This window comes from Nuphar pumila, unplaced genomic scaffold (assembly GCF_984573655.1).
Source record: "Nuphar pumila unplaced genomic scaffold, dmNupPumi1.hap1.1 HAP1_SCAFFOLD_364, whole genome shotgun sequence".
NCBI lineage: Eukaryota > Viridiplantae > Streptophyta > Magnoliopsida > Nymphaeales > Nymphaeaceae > Nuphar > Nuphar pumila.
This window is the reverse complement of record NW_028323304.1, coordinates 16,026-38,144: the sequence shown is the minus strand read 5'-3', so window position 1 is coordinate 38,144 and position 22,119 is coordinate 16,026. Positions and strand designations below refer to the sequence as shown.

Sequence of the window (22,119 nt, the reverse complement as noted above, 5' to 3'; positions counted from 1 at the left end):
ACTCACTGTGTGTCAGACACTCACAAATTCGCACAGACAGATCGATCCGGTGGCTTCCTATGGGGTTCCGGCAGAGACCCCTGGGTGGACGACACCGCTACAGAATGGCAAGTGACTGCTTTTCATGCAGTGCCGTCTCACTGCAGCAATAGTAAGGACATGCAATTAGTACCCTTGTACCACTTCAAGTCTCATCTGAAGTTAATATTCCAGGAGAACACGGAGAACCCCCAAAACAAAGGGTTTTTGAAAATTGAAGAGTTGTGCGCATGGCACATGACTTCAAGTCAAGGTCAACCTCTTGGTTGCAAGCCCGTCAGAAGCCCTAAATGTAGGTGTGTGTCCCTCATCAGCTATGTCAGCTTCGTGCGACGCATCTTGCTGCCTCTTTCTGTCATTTGCCAAGACATTCTCACAGGAACGCGATTCGGAATACAACAAGAAATGTGCTTGTTCAAGGCAGGTCGGCTGCAGCGTGCATGCATGTACGTGATAATGTTAGAAAAGAGGTGTTAGGAAATCGCAGACATGTTGGAAGACATGCAGGTTGACCCGTGCATCCATGCATACTTGCATCCCTACATCTTCAATACGCTATCAATAGCGCATTGCTTTGCTGTTCTGGCATTTCTTGTCCTCAGAATGTTGCGAAACAGACTAGTCACCAGCCTGTCGAATGGCATATCGCCCAAAGGATGTTGCTCTGCCGACCTTAACTGTCGATAATTGCTTAGCATGACCGTTGCATATTGATTGTGTGCAGATTGTGCTCGCGGGTTCAGTGATATTAGAGTCTGCACGTGTGCAACGAAGAGCCAGAACTGGAGGAAGCCCAAGTTTGAAACGGGTACTTGACAGGAGGCAGCGCAAGTAGCGGTGCCCAGAATGTACCTCCGCCCTCGTGGCGCTCCTCGCATGCTCGGCTAACTCACATTCCCAGCACCATGACGGAGGACTCTCCATCGCAAAAGCTCAAATACTTGGCAGAACAACACCGGGAAGCGCAAAGGCGTTACCGCGGAAGAATCAAGGTGCGGATTTTGGTCCGGGCTTTGAGTATGAGATTGCTGTTCGGCATCAACCCGCTGTGGGCAATCGAGATGAGGCACTCAAGCAGCTTGACGAGCTGGATGCCAGACAATCATCGTCATCGCTTGGATTTTTGTGACCCCGATAAACAACTGCGGGATATTCTTGGAGCAAGACATGTAGCGCGTTCGCTCGAGAATGTTTGGTTTTCGTGTAGCCGTCCGTGCTGGGCCGTGCGGCACGCGTGCGCAAGCAGGACTCGCGCAATAGGTTAATTAACACCTCACGACAGTCATGCAGAAAGAAAAGCAGGAATTCGAGGTGCAAGCGAAGGGTTTGAACCAGCAAATCTCCACGGCGAATAGCGCGCTGGTGAAGCAGAAAGATGCAACACACGTCCTCGTGGCACGCATCCACAGCGCGAGCGCCGAGCTGCAGCGCGTCCGCAATGAGTTGCTGCAGGTATTCCATGAGCCGCCCCGTCCTGACGGAACCGCGGCACGGAGCAACACGCTTCCCGTCGATTCCGACAACTGGCAAAGCGGCAACACAGTGGAGCGTCCACCATCCTTACACCAGCAGACGTCCAGTCACGAGCGGGAATGGGGGTCCCTGTCAACGCAAGCAAGTCCACAGCAGTGTGGACATCAACCCCTGACGTGCTGCTCACTCTTCCAGGACCCTGACCTGCAGGCCAAGTTGTTCAAGCACACTGTGCGGATGTCAGTCGACACTGTGGGAGTGCATGGTGACAACAGTGCGCTGCATTTGTACCGAGCCAAGACTGCTGAGCGTCTTGGCTGCCGAGTCGAGGACATTCGTTGGATGATCGACCACAGCTTGTACCCTCAGATCACTATCGATGCTCCAATCACATCACGCTTGGAAACGCCAGGTGATCAGCCGCCCCTAACCTCTCATGGTTCTGTGAGCTCCTTACTGTTCCTGGAACTGAGGCCCCTCAAATGTGGACCTTTCTGTTAGTAGTATCTACTCGCTAGGTTAGGCTTGGAAACGCAAGGTGATAATCTCTATGTTCTGTGGGCTCCTTACGTTGTTGCTGGAATTGCTGTATCGCCCCCACAAATGCTGGAAAGTCTAGATATGGCTGAGTGGCAAGCAGCATGAGTGTCAAATACCATCTAACGTTTCCCTGTTTGGCTGAGTGAGAAGCAGCATTGGAAGCGAGGGCTCCAATTAGCGACACAGAGTGCAACAGCAGTAGGCCATTCGATGCATAGGGAAGAGCTTTGAATACCCATGCCTTCAACCCTGGGGTGTGAGACTCAGATGATGAGTCACAACGCACTCAGCATGCCGTGTGGCTGATTCAGCAAGCCATGGGTTCATCCGCATACACAACTGTCAGCCGGTCCCGTGTTGGCAGTGATATTGGATGGGCCGCTTATCTGATCATGGCTCCAACCTGCAATCCCGAGCTTTGACCATGGCAAATACATGCAGTGCATACCCAGCTCTGACCATCGCATTTTCCCCCCATGCACATCAAGCAGATACTGCCGCCTGGCGTCACGGTGTAATTTCCAGACGGCGTACTTGCCGGATGCCGGTGCATGAAAAGCTTGAATATTTGGGGACACGAATGGGTGTTCACAGCCAGTGTGCATGCAGCGTGCGTTGCCAAGGTGATCCTCTGCTGGATCTCAAGCCTCATAGAGACGGCAGCACTGATGGCGATTGCGAAACGGCTGGAGAAGAGGCTAGAGGTTGCCGAGGACATGGCACACGTTTCCAACACATACTTCGTCTCGTCCTCAGGTCAGTCGTACAACGAGCTCCTCTTCGACGACAGCGCCTGCACGTCCTCGTTCAATACACAGCCGTTTGGAGCAGCCTGCCCCCGTTCAATGCCTCAGCATAGTCACTCTTTGGAGAACGCATACTTTCTGAGTCAGCGCAACGCAACAACAGGAGTCAGCCAGACATTGGGATGTGATGGCGGCAGCGTTAGTGCGAGCTGTCAGGGTTCGCTCCCAGTATCAGGCGACCTCAAAGGCTACGGGACATCCTTCGACTTACACTGGATGAACAGCGATGTCTTGTCGCCGAAAGCTTCCGATAAACTGCCAGAGAACCTCTGCGTCGTGAGTCAGCAGTGCGCGTCCAGCGACTCCATCGACATGCTGACTCAGCACATCCACTCCTTTCTGCTCACCGAGGACCGTGGCAAGGACGCTCGAGGGCAGGTCCTGCCATCACCGGTGGTGCAGACGGAGGTGGCCATGCGGAGGCTTGCAAGGGATGTCTTTGGCGGACTCTTCCGGAAGTATCTTCCCCAGATGCACCCGGCTGATGCTGCGTTGCTGTGCAAAAGGCTCCAAGCCAACTATGCCCAGAACGCGGCGCCTGAGGGGGCCTCTCGCTCTCAGCGTGCGCTCACGCCAGGCACTTCGTTCATGGCGGTGATGACTGGGCTTGGCGCGGAGCTGCAGGCCGCCTCGTCAGAGCTCTGTTCTCACCCTGTGGTGTGTCCTAGTGCTCCGTTTAGCGACCTCTGAGTACTGTCATCGTTGACGACGTGACTATATATATATATATATATATATATGTGTCCTAGTGCTCCGTTTAGCGACCTCTGAGTACTGTCATCGTTGACGACGTGACTATATATATATATATATATATATATATATATATATATATATATATATATATATATATATATATATATATATATATATATATATATATAATATATGTTTGCGCCACTTCAGCACAAGCGGTCGGTCACTTCCAGGCGCTTCGACTTCGACCACTGCCCACCCAACAAGCGTTGACCACCGCCTACTCACGATTCAGTCTACGGCACTCTCCAATTTACTGCTTATATACCCAGTGTCCATGTGGATCTCCATAGTGTTCTGTTAGTGCTGTAAACGGTACATAATCATCAGAACATCACATAGATAGATCAGAGCAGGAAGTGGTCGGCACAAGTATTTACGTTCAAAACAGCACGATCACATCACATAGATAATGGCAGGACATAGTCAACAAGCAACCAAGACAGCACATTCAGCTCATCGAATGTCAGCGGTCGGAACAAGAAAGCCAGTCATAAACGCGCGGCCACTTGCACGACATAATAATTACATTACGTAAATAATGGCAGGAAATAGACAGCAAGCAACAAAGACAGCACGTTCGAAGTGATACAGGTCATTGAACGTCAGGGGTTTTGAACAAGCATGATCATCACCATCGCCATCATGCCGAGCAAGGACAAGGCACACGAAAGAGATCAGAGTGGTAGCTACTCGCAGCTGTGGATGGAGGTGTCGAAGACTGCTATGGGCTCAATTATTGGGTGTGAACAGCAGATGGTGTGTTGTTGCAGGCACCCTACATGCCAGCCGACCGCGACGCCCTTCAGCGGTCTATCAAGCAGACCTACCAACGCGCTGGGGAGGCGGCGGACCATTGGGTCATGGTTTACTACATGGTGTACCTTGACAGCCCTCGAGTGATGCGGGGCATGTCGGCTGCGGTCAATCCAGCTGCTGCTGGAGCACACCAGGTGCGTAAAGAAAGCGTGTTCAGTGTGGAAGTACGTTGCCAGATTGCGATGAAAGCGTGTACAGCGTGGAAGTGCGTTGCCAGATTGGGTGTCGGCCCCCATTTTCATTCAAACATGCATGAATTTCCAGGCATCCGAACCCGCAAATCACACTTTCCGGCACATCGCTGTGTTGCGATTTGTCTCCGCATCACCCTGGTTCGTACTAGGGCGGCACAAATGGGCTTGCTGGCTGCACATGTTTCGGGTCAGAACCTACACAATCTGATAATAGAGAATTTTAACGGTTGGTACCAGGCATGCACGTCTGCACAGGCTTCAACTCATGTAGACTTGTTCCAACTTGCTTGACCTGTGCACTCATCGACTCGTGTGTGCAGTTCGACACAACAAACATCGAGGCGTACAAAAACCTGAAAATGAACAACAGCCAGAAGCGCAAGCTCGTCGACCTGTGGGAGAGCTACCAGCGGCAGCTCTCAGAAGTTGCAAAGGAGAGAGAAGACCTCCTAAACTGCCTCGCCTCGCTTCCCACAGTCCCCTTCCTTCAGCACACCCTCGACGACATTCGATGCGCTCATCCAGGGCTCCTACAGGACCCTGGGATCCAGGACGCTATCTCGCGACTTGCGGCTGCAATTGCCAATGAAACTCCAAACGAACCGCACAACTTTGACTGGAGGGGCTCACGGCCGTCTCACGAGTATTCTGTGGACGCCCTCGACAGGCTGCACGGCGCCCGCGCGGCCCCCAATGAGCCCCTATTTGCGAGGAATGGCGCTCGCAAGCGCCTTCAAGTGCCCCTGGGTGCCCGCGATACGACGCGGCTGCGGCACAGCGCGCTGGACGACGGCTTCACGGTCGTCTACGAGCAGAATTCAGCGTTCAACCATGAGGAACCCTCGGCCCCAGCGTGGGGAAACTCGAGCAGGAGCCAGCAGCTGCCTATTGAGCCAGAAGGCGGTCTGTCTGCCGTCTACGAAGCCACGAAGCCCACTGCCAGCACAGAATCTGGCTGTAGGCAGGCCCCTGTGCTGGACGAGCATCGTCGTTCCAATGCTATCACTCAACGTTATGACTCAGGCAGCGCAGAGCACTTCAACCCGGGGCCGTTCTCTCACAGGGTCACTTCCGGCTCGTCAGGGGGTCAGCGAGAACAGCGAGAGATGTTTGGAGGCACTGGCAGCGTGCCCAACACTCAGCCACTGCCCGCCTGGCAGCCACAGGGCACATCTGGCATGTTCGAGCGCGCTGGGGGCGTGCCGAACAATCAGCTGCAGCCTGCCTGGCCGACACAGGATGCGCCATTGGGCGACCCCAGCTTAAATGCCCTTCACGGACTGATGGAGCCGCCAGACATGTCCAACCTGATGAATCCACAGTGTGAGGCAGCATCCGACTGGCCCTGGGACGACACGGGGGTGCAGCAGCACGAGCCCCACTTTGGCGCCGCAGCCGGCCAGAACCGCGAGCAGCCCCACCCAGCGCCCGTTGCCGGAGCCTGCAGCCCGCATCTGGGCGTAAGCCCCAGGGGCTCGGAGGGCCTCCACGGGCCTGACGCAGAGGGCCCTGCCTGGGGCGCCCGCTCCGAACCCAGGCCCGTCCCAGCCCCTCCCCCCAGCTTCGGCGCGCCGTCCCGGAACCTGCCGCAGTCTCAGTCACAGCACTCCTCACTCGGCGCATCGTTCAGTGTGACCGAATGCCAGAGGCCCGAAAAGCGTGGCCGGATCCCCAAGTCGTCCGCCGACACGAAGGGTTACGCCCCCCGGGGGACCTTCCGCCCCTCCTCGGCGGACGCCTGGCGACAATGGCTGACGCTGAAGCTCAGCCGGAGCTCCTACTTGCCGTTGCATTGGTCGCATGCTTTGCTCGGCGCATCGGCCGAGGCAACGGAGATGGCGGCACAGATTCCCGACGGCCTCCGCAGTGGCCTAGCGATCCAGAACCGCCTCTACATCCAGCTGATGATGGCAAAGCGGGATGTGTACAGCCAGCGGCAGGCCGCGGAGCTGCTCGTGGGCACCATGCCGTTCGTTCCAGACCGCTTCCGAATCATTCAAATGGCTGCAACGGACTTGAGAAGCCAGAGTGTTTTCGGTCGGCAGGCGATCTGCGGTCCGGCTGCAAAAGGTTGAGACGAGCGCCTGTGTGAAGTCCGCAGAGATGGTGGCCGCACAAACGTGTGTTCCGGCTTCCTTCACACCGTGGCGCTACTCAACAGCTGCGGGATAAATTCGTACGTGCACATGCTTGTCGCCCCTGCAACGTTTATGAGCATCCGCGCCTGGAGCGTCCACCATGAATATAATCAATGATTATTGATTGATTTATTATTTGATTTCAGTCTGGAACGTTTGTTCCACTGCAAAACACATATTTCACTTTCAACACGCAACTACATGGATGTGGGTTGCGACAGGTGGGTGCATGTCTATCAATATGTGTGGCAAAGCATCGAAACTGGTGCATTTGCCACTGAATACTCGGATACGGTAAGGTGGTATGAACATCTTCGTGTCTCTACATATGGAGCGCTTTGTATGGCATCACTCAATGCGCTATTGATTGTTCCGTTTCCGTTTCATGACGCCATCGCTGCGATGCGGCCACGCAACAGCCTCAGAGTGTCGTGCCTCAGGAGCTTGTTGCGCATTCGCCTCGAGACTACTTCAGGAACAGCACGCCACTCAGCTGCTGAGCAGCTTTCCTTTCACTTAATTTTGAATCATTTGTTCGAGGCATCATGCCAATCACAAACGCACCCACCAACACACACCGCTTGGAGGCTCACTTCAACGGCATCTACTCTCATCAATTTCCCTGCATTCCTCTTTGGGCGTGTGCGTTCACTCGTCAAGTACACTCTTCGGATTCAGTCGTCAAGTTGGCTGTCTCGACATTTGATACCTTTCTTCGCCTGTTCGCCTTCTAGGTACCTGAACCTAGAGGAAGGCATATTATCCTTTCATGTGTTTGTGCATCATGGTCATCCTTGGTTTGCGGGGAAGTATGAAGCTTGGGTTGCCCTCTTTTGTTTACCCAGTTGTCTAATCTTGTACTTGTGAATATTAATGTATTCTCACGCTAGTCGTGTTGCAGTAATTCTCTTCTTTTTCGGCAATGGACTACTATGTAAGCATTCTTCAAATGTTTCTAATTTTCAATTAGTATGTTTGCAAGTATCTCTTTTAGTTTCACTTGGGCACTTGTGTCTGGACTGTTGCTGAGGATGACTGACAAAGGCAACTTACATCATAGATCGTGGCATATCATGGCATCATGTATCATTGTTAAATGATACACAAGTATCATTACTCTGAGATAGGACGCTGAGTCAATCGCAGCAGCATAGCTCCCATGTCGCTGCGACATTGCATGGCTCATTTCATTTCATTTCATTTCATGGCAATGCGTGTGCCATGTTTACATTTGTCTTTGTATTCTCCTCAGTGATATTGACACCCCAACCATTTATATTCGCGGAAAGTATGAAATCAATTCTATTTTATGACAGCAAAGGGCTACTACCCATGCAATGGGACGCTACATGCTTTGCACACTCCTGAGCATGGCGAACACATTATGAAGGGCATATGACTGAATTAACCACTTTGATGTATGTCGACAACAGAGTCCTGGAGCGCAAGTTCAAACCTTGGTGGGAAAGGGCTTGAACTTGCTAGGTTTCTACGTGCTTGGGCACGAAATGAAGAATGAGTATGTTTCTTTTTGTCGGAAAAACGACTTGATCATATCCGAGACATGTAGCAAAGCTGACTCAAGCTTGGGAGAACACCTGAGAGAGCATGTGTGTATCAAATTGGCACTCGTGGCTGGTAGTGTGTCGCCGGACTGCTGTGATGTCCATGTTCAGATGCCTGAAAAATGCATGAACTTCGGGGACAGAGCTCCGGGCCGGACTCCAGTCTGACAAGGCACTGTGTTACTGGAAGCATGCTGCGTTCCATATCCGCGGCCCCAAATCCGCCTTCGCAGTTGGGGCCGTCATGTGTTTCCATCCCTAAATAAATCGTCAACCAATCGGGGATCATTTCATACATGTACTGATCTGTCCCCTCCATGTGTCCGGTTCCCTGTGAATACACTTGCTTGTCCTGCTGGTTTTTGCTTGGCATCGATGCCAGGCAAAATCTACATTTTGCAGGTTAAGGTTTTGTAGTGTTGTGTTATGATGGCTACGCGTCTTCTGGATTCACCACTGCCTCGTTGAGACGTCATCGTGATTTTTGGAACTTTTCGCCAGACTTGAGGTTTGGATGAATGCAATGTAATCAAGGATCTTGCCATGTAGCCCACTCGTTTGCAAGCGACGGCGCCTTGCTTGTGTAGAGGACCCAGCTTGTAGTCTATCTGGAAAACTGGATGGTGCAGATTCCACGGGATATGTCACCCCAGCGATTGCTGCTGTGACAACGTAGACGGCGTCACCGCTGCTTCAAGCGTTTTCCTTCTGATATCGTTGCGTCTGAATTCATCTGTACTGGGTGGTTTGAGAACCCGGGAAACTCTTTGACCCCGAGGTCTTTCACCCGAATAGATCGTGATTCATGCATTTTTTTTTTTGGCTTTGATAACTGAATGCCGGGTATACTGGTCAGGTAATGGAGGTTGTATGGCACCTAACGTTGGGTACGTGGTGTTGCTTGAAGCTGAATTTGTGAATATAGTTCGTGGATGCCAGCAGGGGTGGTAGGAGGGGGCGGTGGTCAAATGGATGTCTGATGACATAGGACCATCCCATGCTATGGGCCATGGCGCCAGTGACGGGGCTGGCCCCTGGGCCATGCGCCAATTGTTCTCACGTCAGCGACGAGACCATCCACCCTGTTCCACTTATTTTGACTGTGTTAACGCACGCATGTTACGATAGCACATTCTTGCACGTCCAGCGATGGGCCCATACACGTGTTTGCAAACCTGAATGGTGGAAATCCGTATTAGAACCGGCAACGGGAGATTTTAAGGTTATTTAACCCTTCATAGTTAGAGTGAAAGATAATAAAGTATGCTGTCAAAGTTGAGGCAGTCCCTTGGTAGAGCAACCTCTGGGGCCGCTGCGGAAGTGTCAGAGGCTGTGCAACCCAACCCTGAGGACAAGCAAGTCGAGAGTCAGCCATCGCAAGCTGCCGGTCAGTTGGAATCAGCGGATAAAAACGAACGACTCATATCTGAATTGTATGTTTCAAGCTCATGTTGTTGCCACGTTCCCAGAAATCGAAGCGGCAGTGTCATTGAAATGCAGTCACTCTCCTGTCCGAACGTACACCGCACCAGCATGATGCATGATCGGCGGCACGAAGAACGCGCCTTGGACGTACATACGATTTCATATTGATCTGATGTGGGCTGCTGTGTGACACAAACCAAGGAGCGTGTCAAGCTTGCTTCCGAGGTTGATCGGTCCAATTTGGCCTGCCGGTCCGCCACGTTCACCAGCACATCCTTTCTGGTTTTGTAGGCGAGTGTGTGCATCAACATGCACACACTCGCCTATAAAATCAGAAAGGCTGCTTTCATGAATTTATGGTAATCTTGATTGTACGGTTGCCGTCTCTGACGCTGGATATCACGTCAGACAGAACAGTTGTCTAGAGGCACAGCCGGCACTTATCACAACAGCTCCATGGTAGATGCGCTACTTGGGAGTCCTTGCACGAACACTCGCAAATCCTGGACGCTATGGAAATATAATATACGTACCGTTACTATGTTGGGGCGTGTTTGTCAAGGTTGTGAAACATGGCGGAATCATGTCATTAATTTGCTCGAGACTGTACTCAACTACACAACCTGTGGACCCCGGCATAACGTCAATAAATGGGCTCGAGACTGTAAGTACGCCACATGTGGGCTCCTAAATGACATGATCGTGCTGATTCATGCAGCTGCTGGTGGTGTGCACTTGAGCAAACATGTACATCTACATGAAGCCTCTCCCGCTTCCTTGAAGCAGCTCCCGATGGCATTCAGCTCCACCAATGCTGCATAGAAGACAACAATTATCATATGTTGGCAGGTGGATAGCCGCTGGTGCTCCTCTGGTTCTCACGTACTTGTTTACGTATGCCCACCAGGCAAGACCAGACTGCGCTAACAGGGTTTTCCAGGGGCCTGCACAAAGTCGTTCATGTTGGTTGAATTGAAACCATGTGCTGCAGAATAGAGATGGAAGAGAGTCGTCAAATCCTGCAAGACCGAAACTTGGCACAGAGGATACAGGTAGGTCAGTCACCAACAAGATTCCACCTTCGCTGATCCCCACTGACGAATCAGAACAAAGCGATATACGCCACCCGAGAGGGCCAGTGTTGACAAGAAAGCCATGGCTGATCTTGTGCCTCAGCAATCCCCGCTAGCGAATCATGCATTGGGGGGAAGCCAATGCTTTGGCTGACCCAGACAGCCATCAGGATGTGTTACCCTGACCATCCCTCAGCTGCTTAAAACTCTTCGCACGTAACCGAGGGCTGCTCATGCAGGCAGAATGGGGAGTGGAGGCCGCCTTTGAGGCTGCCACGCACAGGTATCATCGACAGCAAGAAAGCAAGGTATGAGCCCTTCTGAACTGGTGCAGAAGGAGTTTTTTTTTTTTTTTTGAGTGAACAAACGGCGTGCGTGATACAGACATCCTTTGCTTCTTGCTCCATGCTCTGATATCCTCATGTACAGCGTTTTGGCAGATCCTGCAATTTGCGGGTCGCGATGCCTGAAGATGCATGATTTTCTAGGGCAAAAGTCGGGGGTAAACCCAGTTCTGGCGAATCACTGATCATGCACAAGCGAACGGCTTTCATGAGCTTCAGTCGCATGATAAATAAATCGATCGAGAACCACGCCATGTCCCTTCGCCGTGCAGCATGAAGAAAGCGCCGTACCCAGTTCTTGGCCAGAATGGGTTTCGACCCTCACTTTTGTCCCGAACTTCAATGCAAACGGGTGGGAATGAGTGTGTTTACACCGAGCTACCGTGACCAATTTCGCCCTTGCTCAAGGGGCTCTTCGGATGGCAATCAATTGCTAAACGGAATCTGCATTTTCGGGTATCTGGGCTCTTAAATGCAGAGAGTCTGGCGATGCACCAGCCGTACAAAAGGGACTTTCGCCTCAGGCCGAGGCTGGTCGGCCTAGGGAACACGGGGACAGTCTTCACTAAGGAAACGTAATTTGAACCTCGCCCAACTCGGCAGGCAAATTCTACGGCAGAGTTTGCTTCAAGAGCAACTGCTCTGATCATCAGTATGCTCGGCATACCCGAAAACCGCTGGCGCCGAACCAAGGTTCGAGCGACTCGCTATTTCAAGGTGGATCCATAGATGGTCCTGAAAGTACCCATAGTATGGGTACTTTCAGCTTGCCTTGAGAGTTGTGCTGAAGATATTCAACACTTGCTTCGCTTCACTGCAATTCGCTTCTCATTGCTGTTGTCTTGTATGAAAACGGTTCAGAGGATTCAAGAGTGAAGTGAGTGTGGGTCAGCTATGTGCATAACCTGCATCGCTGTTTGTTATAGCGATCCGAGGAAGACGAAGAAGAAGCCATGTCAGGTCAGGCTATGGCAAGCCAGGCTGATCCAAGTACCCGTACCAAATGTGGTGGCGATATGATTATGGTAGCACTGGTTTTCAATAGGAATGTTCATTGGAGCTGCCAATGTCTATGTGGATGCGGTAGTGTGGTAAGAAGATACATCATCATCACGCAAAAAAACGGCTTACTCAGATCATCCGTGTTGATCGCAGGCGTGCCTGAAGAGGCGCAAGAATGCCACACCTAGGGCGTCTTCCTAATTGGATAGAGTGCCGACCTCAGCTCTCCGTAGCCAAGCCCTCGTCTGAAGAAGCATTTCTCCGGACAGGAACTCTTGAGCTCGAACGCGAACGCCCCACAGCAGCACCTGCAATGGTTTGGAGCGCTTGGGTTTAGGCGAGGTCAGCCATGGCTGTCACGGGTGTCGTAACTTGCTTTGTTTTGTTTCGGGGCTGGACTTACGACGACTTCACTCAGCCAAGTTCAGTGCAAACTCCCTGATGTCCTGGCCTTCCGGGCCACCAAGGCAAGACTAAGAGCTACAACAATTGGGAATCACGGCAAGAACCCGCCTCAAGTGACGAGGCAGCGACCTGCTAGGATAACATGCCTGAGGGGTGTTGGCCTTGGAGGAATGCAGGATCTCGATGAGGTGAAAGATCAGCCATGGCTGCCCTTCCTGTCGTCGACGCCTTGCCTTTTCGATGTTTCGTTTTCCGTTCTTCAAACTTGCGGTGAGGAGCGTTGATAGCAAACGAGCAAAGGTCACAGCGTCGCGCAGTCTCGAAGGTTGAACAAGACACACCACTCATTCGCGGACCAGAGAGCAGAAAATTCTGCTGGTGCTGCAAGTTCCAGCACCGGCGTTACTTAGTGGCACAGGATGTCTGTTAGGAAGGCATGGCCTCCGTTTCGGGGAGCACATATACCAGATGAGCCCGACCGAGTGGCGTGTGCACAGATGGTATTGGGCTGTTGATACATACCAGGCAGCTTCAGCTTAACAATCGAGAAGAAATGTTCTGAGTCAGCAATCAACTGTAGACGTACTATCACGAACATTGAGAACAAGATGAAGGGGACACTCTCCCGCAAGTGCACACCGCCAGCAGACATTGACAACCAAGCGCAACATGCGCATGCCAGTGCTCGATCAGAATGGTTTTCTATCCCCAGTTCTACACTCAGAATCCACGAATTTCCTGGCATCTGGACCCGCACAGCCTGGCAAAAGCGATGCATGGCCTGCCAAATTGCAGCATCAGATACCAAGTGTTGTGATGCCGACCTTGACATCTGGCTGAGAAGCTGGTCAGCTGCCAGAGCTGGCAATGCAATTGCGATGAACACTGCCTGCCGTATCAGAAGAATACTTTAGGCAGACCGGGGAGTTAGGGCAAGAGCTGATTTTCAAAAGCGCAGATTGGCTAGACATTCGTCGGATCAGCACAGCTAGAAAACAACAATCCGCAAATTGTTGATACCAAACACACGCCCTTGTACTTCCCTATGAACAAGTGCATGTACAGCCTTTCTATCAACCTCCCTTGACCACCGCCACCTCAGGAAGCGAAGCTGTGTCATCTACACTGGCCTGACGCGCCCACAGCTCAGCGTACTTGCCCTCGAGTTCCAGAAGTTGAGAGTGGGAGCCAGACTCCACAACGCTCCCGCCCTCGAGCACCACGATCTGGTCGCACTGTGCAGCCGTTGAGAGGCGGTGCGCCACAAAAAGTGAGGTGCGACCCTGCTTGAGGGTGGCCAACGCGTCCATGATGTCTCGCTCTGTCCTAGAATCGAGCGCCGAAGTCGCTTCGTCGCAAAGTAGAATGTCCGGTTTCTGCAGACACACGGCAGATCAAGTTTGACTCACGTTTTGCTCAATCTGCATCACTATGACGTCATCACACGTCATGCAAGTATCTCGTTTACTGTAACAAGTATGGTGCAATATGCGTGAGCATATCGATTGTATCGACAAGGGCATGCATACGAGCTGGTGTGTGTTGGTTGTCACAATCAAGCGAGATAGTAGGCTGTTTGATTGGATTGTTGGTGGCTTTTGTGGCGAGACTTCATGTTTTGAGGTGTGTGTAAGATGGCGGGGTGAGAGGAATCGAGCACGCATGGTTTGTCTAGCGGTGTCTTTCACAGACGTGCGTTAGCGAGCGGTGGTGTGCCACCCACCCAGGCCGCGGTTCTTCACTTTGCTAGTGCTAGTGCACTTGTTGTGCCCTCACTGTTTCCAGTCATCCAAGAGCTGCCAGCCCAGAGTCTATGTGTTCTACCAGCAGTTGCACTGGGAGGTGACAGACAGGTTCATGAGCCTGGATGCACTCTGATGCGACAGGGGGGTTTGTGAGATGCTGGAGGGAGGAGTGAGGGGCATGATGACATGGCCTTGAGTCTGATCCCCATATCACCCAGTGCAGCAGCTGATCTGAGCACCTCGGTACCATATGAGATACACATCAATCTCGCTTGGCACATGACATGAAACAAAAGTATCTCTAGATTCAGAACTATCAAACAAGTATCACAGAAGTATCTCTACAGATACGTGCATTCCGCATTTGCGTCATTGCAGCTACTTACATACATACCTACCTACAAATATTCCGCGTGCTGTGTTTCTTAGGTGTTCTCATGCCGTCTGGAGAGAGCCTTTGGCAAGCTAGTAACCGGTCAAGGCAGCCGGATGTAATGTCATCTGTAAAACACACCCACCCATTCCACACATCAAACTCCCTTGCACAATCATGAAACAAGTACCACTGGAGACACATAGGCAATGCTGAGATGCACCCAGCAACCAAGACGCCGCAAACTGCATCCATGCTTTGACGTTTTGTAGGCGATGTTTTGTAGGCAATACACCAATGCACCCAGCGACCAAGACGCCGCAAACTGCATCCATGCTTTGACGTTTTTTAGGCGATGTTTTGTAGGCGATACACCTATGCACCCAGCAACCAATACGCCGCAAACTGCATCCATGCTTTGACGATTTGTTTTTAAGCGATGTTTTGTAGGCATCAGCACATACCCGAAGGAAAGCTCGAGCAAGTGCCAGACGCTGCTTCTCTCCGCCACTCAGCTTGAGTCCACGCTCTCCCACAATCGTATTGTAGCCATCTGGCATCCCCATTACAGCCTCGTGTAGTGCAGCTTGCCGAGCGGCCTCCTCTACCTCTTCCTGGCTTGCCTCGGGGCGACCGTACGCTATATTATAGTACACTGTGTCATTGAAGAGCACGATGTCCTGCATTGGCCGCGATGGTAAGTCAGCCTGGTCCGGACACGCGTGCCTGGGGTGATGGTGATGAACTGATTCCCAAGTAGTTCTTGGACATACCAATGCAGTAGTGATGTAAAATCTAAAGAATACAATTTATCGTCACCTGCAGTGCCCTTGCCATTGTCCAACGAGAACGCATTACTCAACCTCATGACCTGCATTACACGACATAACGCGGCACACAAGTTTCGAAATACGGCGCCTTGCGTTCGGTGTAACGCCACCATGACACATGTGTTAGTAGACAGCAATACATCAACACAGGGTAGTGAGTGCCATGGGCAGAACTCACCTGTGGTACAGAGCCCATAGGCTCTCGAAGGCTCTCAAGGGTGAGATCTCGCACATCATGACCGTCAATCATGACCGAGCCACCGCTGGGGTCATAAAACCGAAATAGAAGCCTCAAAACCGTGCTCTTGCCACTACCACTCGTTCCCACCAGCGCGCAGCTAGTTCCAGCGGGCACTCGCAGCGACAAACCCTGAAGGATGGGTGCATCCGCACGGTACGCAAAGCTCACGTCGCGTAGCTCGATGCCGTAGCCGTCCGGCGACGGAGGGGGGAGGGGTCGGGCATTCGGGGCGTCTTTGATCTGCTCACAACCAGAGCTGTCAGCGCTTGTATACCGCACGCCCGGTAAATTTTCGCCATCGCTTAATGCTTTGTTTTACCCATTTGTACCGGTTCTGTGAGATAGGGGAGCATGAGCGGGTTTGCCTGATATCTCTCGATGCTGGGCACCCGCTCACACACTCCGCGTCGCATTCTGACATCACATGAGCACACAGGAGGCCCGGAAAGACAGGGCTGTTGGCGAATCTTTAAAGGTCGGGAGGTATGCAACACAGCCATACTGGGCCTGTGCGTGTGAGAACCCTGAAGCGACTTCTGAGTCGGTGCAGGGCTCCTGTGGACAACAAAATCGGCATCTAGGAGGCGTATCTCCAGCTCTGGGGCGTGGTCAAGCTGCCTGCCATGCGCAGCGTGGCTATCATCCTCGTCACGTCCCGTCTCGCAGCACAGCAGGTTACGCAACCAGGGATACAGAGCTAGCAGTCCAAAGATCGAGAGATCGGCTGTCTGCTGCCGCGGTGAACGACGAGTTCGATGATATACGACTACTCAGCTGTTCTGTGAGATGCTAAGAAGTCTGTGGCGGGTTGTTGCTACAACATAGATCAACGGCTGCTTCAGGTGCAGCATCTCGAGGGTTCTATGGGAAGCTGTGAAGCTTGCGGTGGGTCACCACCGCAACACAGAACGGCGAATGCAGCAACTCATACCAGCGCTTCGACAGACCCTCTCATTTTTGAGTCCAGGTGCCCGAAAATACATGAATTTCAGGGACAAAAATGAGGGTCGGAACCCGTTCTAGTAAAGCACAGACCCAAACACCCCGGAAAGGGCCCCTGACCCCCAATCCGTGGCGGTTATCGGAGCGTACCGCAGGCTGTTGCTGCAGAAGAGAAAACATGGCTCCCATGTCGATGAGGCTCTGTTTCGTCTCGCGGTACACCGTTCCCAGAAAGTTGAGAGGCATGCCGAGCTGCATGAGCAGGCCGTTGACCATGACCAGGTCGCCAACCGTCAGCGTTCCCACCATAATCCCCTGCGCAGTGATGATCGATGCTGCGGTGATCGCTGCGGAGAATATTGCGTTCTGGCCAAAGTTGAGCACCGAGAGCGACTCCTGCGTCTTGAGGGCCGCTTTCTCGTACTCTCTGAGGCACTCGTCATAACGCCTCTGCTCCAGCTTCTCGTTGCCGAAGTACTTGACCTGCAGACGTCCAAGGTCCATGTGGATGCGGTAGTGTCATACACAGATACATCAGTACATGACATAGATACTGGCCGCAAATAGTCAACACGCAACAAAGACAGCACATTCGAAGTGATACAGCTCATTGAACGTCAGCGGTCGGAACAGGCAAGCCTGTCATAAACGCGCGGCCGCTCGCACGAGCTAAAAGATACATCATCATCACCACGACAGGAAAGAGAAATCGGCCGGGAATCACAACCACATCGGTGAGAGCACTGTGCCTGCGAGGAACATGCCTGCACGCGCTGTCGCGTGTGTTACTCTTCTATCATCATTATGCTTGGCTGTTTCAGTTTGCTACATATAGTTCATCGGTATGCCTGGCTGATGTATTTATTTTGTTTCGTTTCGCCTGTTCGAAACGCCATCAGCATGTACCATCTCGAGACTCTCGACTGTCCATGTGCAAGCGACAGCCAGGAAGAGCTGCAAGATTGCCAGAAAAGACGCCACAAACAGCGCCGATCCAATCCCCTTTTCTCCATACGCCTCGCGTGCGAGAGGTCATGGTGTGATTCCCAATGGATCTACTTTACGTTACATACTGATTCAGAAACGTACCGTCTCGTAGTTGATAAGCGAGTCCAAGGCACGCGAGCTCGCATCGGCATCCATCTTGTTCATGCGCACACGGAACTGCGTGCGCCAGGCAGTCATAAGGAACGTGAAAACGGTGTACAGGCCCAGCGTGCCGATGGTGATCGCTGCCAGCGCCGGGCCGCCTTTGTAGCCGAGGATTGCTGCGACGAGGACGATTTCAAGCGCTGTCGGAACCACGTTGAAGATCATGGAGGATAGGATGAAGTTGATGCCCCTCGTCCCTCGATCGATGGCTCTTGAGAGGGCCCCTGTCTGCCGGCCCAAGTGGTAGGAGAGGTCCATCGTGTGCAGGTGCCAAAAGACCTGCGCGTTTCACCAGACCCTGTAACTTGCAGGCAGCGATGCCTGCAGGAAGTATCTCTCGAGATATGTCTCTCACCAAGATATGTCTCTCGACTAATGAAGTACGTTTCTCGACTTTTGTTTGAGGTCAAATCTTGAAGGGATCTCGATAGACTGTGGATGCTTTTAGCAGGACTGCTGTCTTTCTCCTTGCCGCGACGCGTTAGCATTTGTGGGCTAAACCGGGGTCGAACCCCATTCTGGCGATTTGCTGCTGCTCGGTAGACCTTGGTAACATCAATGCTTCGCCAGACCCGGTCATGCTTCGGTCCAGATGCCCGACATGCGTGAAAAATCGGAACAAAAATGGGGGTTGAAAGACATTCTGGCGAAGCACTGGTTAGTACATGTGGCTTGCTTTGCTGGGTAAGAAGCTTGGTAAAGCTTGCGGGGGGCTACGTCTTCTTATGTTGTACCTGGCAACTTATGATGTTGTAACGAAATGCATCACGTCGTGTTTTTGGTTATTGGTCATGGGTCGAAATGTGACTAGCTCCATGTTTTGAAGTGCATACCATGATGCCAACGAACTTGCCAGCCCTGCGGTGGAGCAGTTCTGGGGAAAGGCCTCTCCTTTTGGGACTGTACACTTTCGAGGCTGATCATAGTCGTTGGTTAATAAGGAAAGCTGGTTCCTTGTCTACTGCTGAGATGGGCGCTAAAGCCGGCGGTGTGGGCTCGAGAAGTTGCAAGAAGTTCGTTCCGTACCTGGTTGGACACTTTACGTATAGTTCCTTGAGCGACTTTGGCAAAGACCGCATTCCTTGCCTCGCTCAGCAGCGAGGCCCCCGCTCTCGAGAGCCCGTACGCACCCAGCAGGACGAGCGGCGTCGCGCCTGCGGCCACTACAGCGGTTGTTGCATCTCCCTGATCCGCAAGCGCATCCACAGTGTACTTCAGCAAGAACGGCACCTGTTTCAAGGCCCAGTTGTCAGAGAAAACGAGCGCATTTCAACCAAGCGCGTATTGATCTAGGTCGGCTCTCGTCAGCGAGCATGCCTGCATTTGCTGCTACCACGGTTTTGTTAGTGACATGTATCTTACCATGGAGCATACAGCGCTTCAGAGGAGTGAATTACATCCTATCCGAACTTCTCACCTGAATGTTCAGGACCTTTGAGCCCAGCAGCAGCGCTAGCGCCCCTGCAACTCGTGTCCTGAATTCTGGATTGTCTTTAGGCCATACGTAACTGCCCAGGGTGACGAGAATCTGCTGATCAGATAGCTCTGCAGGCTTCTTCTCGGAAGGGTTGGTATTTTTTTCTCCATCCCCCTTATCGGCAACCATAGTCTGAAACGCTGCGGCGCCCGGCGTTGCGACGAATCCTTTGGTTATACCCGAGTACGCAAGCTTATGATACGTATTCCCTGCGACATAGAAATCGCTTGCGCCTAGCCGCAGGCCATTACCTGAACCGATCAAACGTAAAGCATGGTCGTGGGAGGCGGACGCACTGCCCGAAAATGTGCGACTTTGAGATGATAAAACATATATAGATTGGTTTACAAAAGTGAGATTGTCCCTAGCCTCCTGGAGACACGATGCTGCGCTTCGAAAGACGCCCGAGGCGTCACTCAGCCTACCCAGCAAAACCCTATGCAAAGACATTGCAAAGGAGACATAACAGGGAAGAGCAGAATACGAACACTGTGATAAATCACATAAGGAATAGCTTTAATATACTACCAGCGACTGTCAATTCAGACATCCTCCTGCCCGAAATTGGTGTAAACAAAGGCGACGGAAAGAAATTCTGTCTGCTAGCATCTCAGCGCACATTTGTAATCATTGCGTTGACAAGTAAGTATGTAGCATGTAAATGGTGCAGTTACGGCGCTTGGCGCCCTTGCTCTGCCATGGTTCGCGGCCTACATATAAGGCCCAGACTGAGATGCCTCGTCATTTTTGTTTCACTTCGAAATATCCAAAAGAGTCCTCTCCAACAGGAAGCTTGCAACAGACTCGAGCACTCAGCCCAGCTCGTAAAGGAGCACGAGAATAATTCTAGTCCCTTTGTTTGCGTTTGTCGTACGGCTGCCTGACATTTGGATGCTCTTCTGCTGTTAATTTGCCTCCCGTGCGCGTAACTTGCTCGGCCCGTCCTTATTGTCCCTGGGCATACCCGTTTTCTCTGAATAATTTGAAATAGAGAGCCGATTCTGGGTTCCCATGAGACATATGTCTTTGAAAGCTGTGAAGGGCCCTCTGATGGGACAGAACCCCAACAAACGCTTACGCCGCTGCCGTATGGGACATGCGTGCGATGCCAGACCCCCATTACGTAGTTTAAGAATAAGGGTTAATTATAAGGACTGCACGACCGACGACTTCGCAGAGGCACCCGTGGCTTCAGCGCCAGAAGTAGCAGTTATGGACCTACTCAGTCTTGACGAGGGCATCCGAAATGAAGTGTATTCCAGGATTTGTGAGGTGCGATAATCCACATGGGATCGCGAATTTTACATTTGGGTGCTGTGGACTCTCGACAGGAGGCGCCTGATGTCGATGGCATCCTGATGTATCGAGCGGAAGAGCTGTACTTCGGGTCGCGGTGTTTGGTCCCGAAGTATTTCCGCTGATACCAAGCAGTAACGAGTGTCCATCACTTACCTAACGAAATTATGAGGACGAAACCCAGCATGTCGCGCACCCGTGCTGAGCATTCGAGGCAACGATTGATGTCGAAGATTCGCGCACTCCGAAGGTCCGATGGCATTTACACCACAGAGTGACATATCTCGAGAGGTAGAGTCGAGAAAGATCGAAATAGAGTCGATGATAGTGTACAGAATTACCCACGTTGTTGCTGTCGGTTGGGATGTGACGCGCAAAGAATGTTTGTTGAAGTTGTGTGCTCCGCGGAGCGTTCCAAACGTGGCAACATGCGTGCGAAAGTGTTCGCCAGTAATGTAGCCATCCTCCGACGGTCACAGCGATGCAGGCATTCGTGGGGACAGAAGCGCTCGGGTTAATCATCGTCACAGGAGTCCCAGGCTTGCTAGAGGCTAGGCAGCGTGTGCTACCGCTAGCGTCGACACTAGCGGCGCTGCCAGGGGAGGTGCTCCAGCAATACGAGCATCCTGGAAGCAATTACAGCGTCGGTTGGAGCCGCGGCCACGAAACCCTACAGGGTACAAAGCCAGACGCGCATAAAGGGAGCTTCTATGCAAACCCTCTTTACGATGCGCCCGGGGAAGGGGTAGACTTGAACCTGGTCTCCCTTTATCCAAGTACGGTCCCCTAATACAAAAAATACTTATCAATTCCTGAGACACAGCTTCACCTGGATTCTGAATTGCATGCACCTAGTCAACAGATGGGCAGCATCGCGCCAAAGCTCGAAATTGGGACCACAGACCCTCTGTTAGCCAGCATGATGATGATGTATCTTTTTGCAAAACAACCGCATTTACATGGCCATTGGCACCTCCAAGAACTACGTGGGAATCAGTGCTACCATTACCATCACCTGAGGCCTGGACCAGCATGAATCACTGAATATCTGGTGGCGATTTGTAGGCCTCTACGAGCCCAACATCTGGCCCACCGAGCATGTGCCAGATCTGGAAGGGGTATTCAAGGCACTGGGAGAGCTAGTGGTCCAGGTGGCAGGGTTCTTGGTGACTCATTGTGACCGGCTGGTGTTGGAAAGCGCCACAAGCGGCAGGGGGGATCTGCCCCCCCCCGAAGCAGCTCGCGCACAAGACGAGGGCGGTCCCGGTCAGATCACTGACTCAGTCGTGCAGTCACGCTGTACAAAGGCGCGTTTGCTGCACTACGCACCGCTTCCGCTCGAGGGTGGGCCGCAGGACTGGTGTGCGTGGCACACAGACCACGGCACACTGACAGGTGCGTGCGTGGGATCCCCTCGCCTGAAATAATTCCGAGAAGTTGAGATCTTAATGATCAAGGTTTTGTAAATCTTCCCCCCCCCTCGG

The 22,119-nt window shown here is 52.3% G+C and overlaps 2 protein-coding genes across 2 annotated transcripts; one reads left to right on the top strand and one right to left on the bottom strand.

Moving 5' to 3' along the window:
• Positions 1-12,985: 12,985 nt before the first annotated feature.
• Positions 12,986-19,468, bottom strand: LOC149810409 (ABC transporter B family member 23, mitochondrial-like). Its single transcript, XM_089994274.1, has 8 exons — positions 19,280-19,468; positions 18,889-19,092; positions 17,800-18,141; positions 16,861-17,193; positions 15,706-16,008; positions 15,162-15,377; positions 13,668-13,955; positions 12,986-13,468 (listed from the first exon to the last, which is right to left on the bottom strand). The coding sequence occupies exons 1-8, from the start codon at positions 19,466-19,468 to the stop codon at positions 12,986-12,988; spliced, it is 2,358 nt and encodes a 785-aa protein (XP_089850400.1).
• A 1,648-nt stretch (positions 19,469-21,116) lies between these two features.
• On the top strand, positions 21,117-22,062 carry LOC149810408 (uncharacterized). Its single transcript, XM_089994273.1, has 2 exons — positions 21,117-21,312; positions 21,701-22,062. The coding sequence occupies exons 1-2, from the start codon at positions 21,117-21,119 to the stop codon at positions 22,060-22,062; spliced, it is 558 nt and encodes a 185-aa protein (XP_089850399.1).
• The last annotated feature ends 57 nt before the right edge of the window (positions 22,063-22,119 follow it).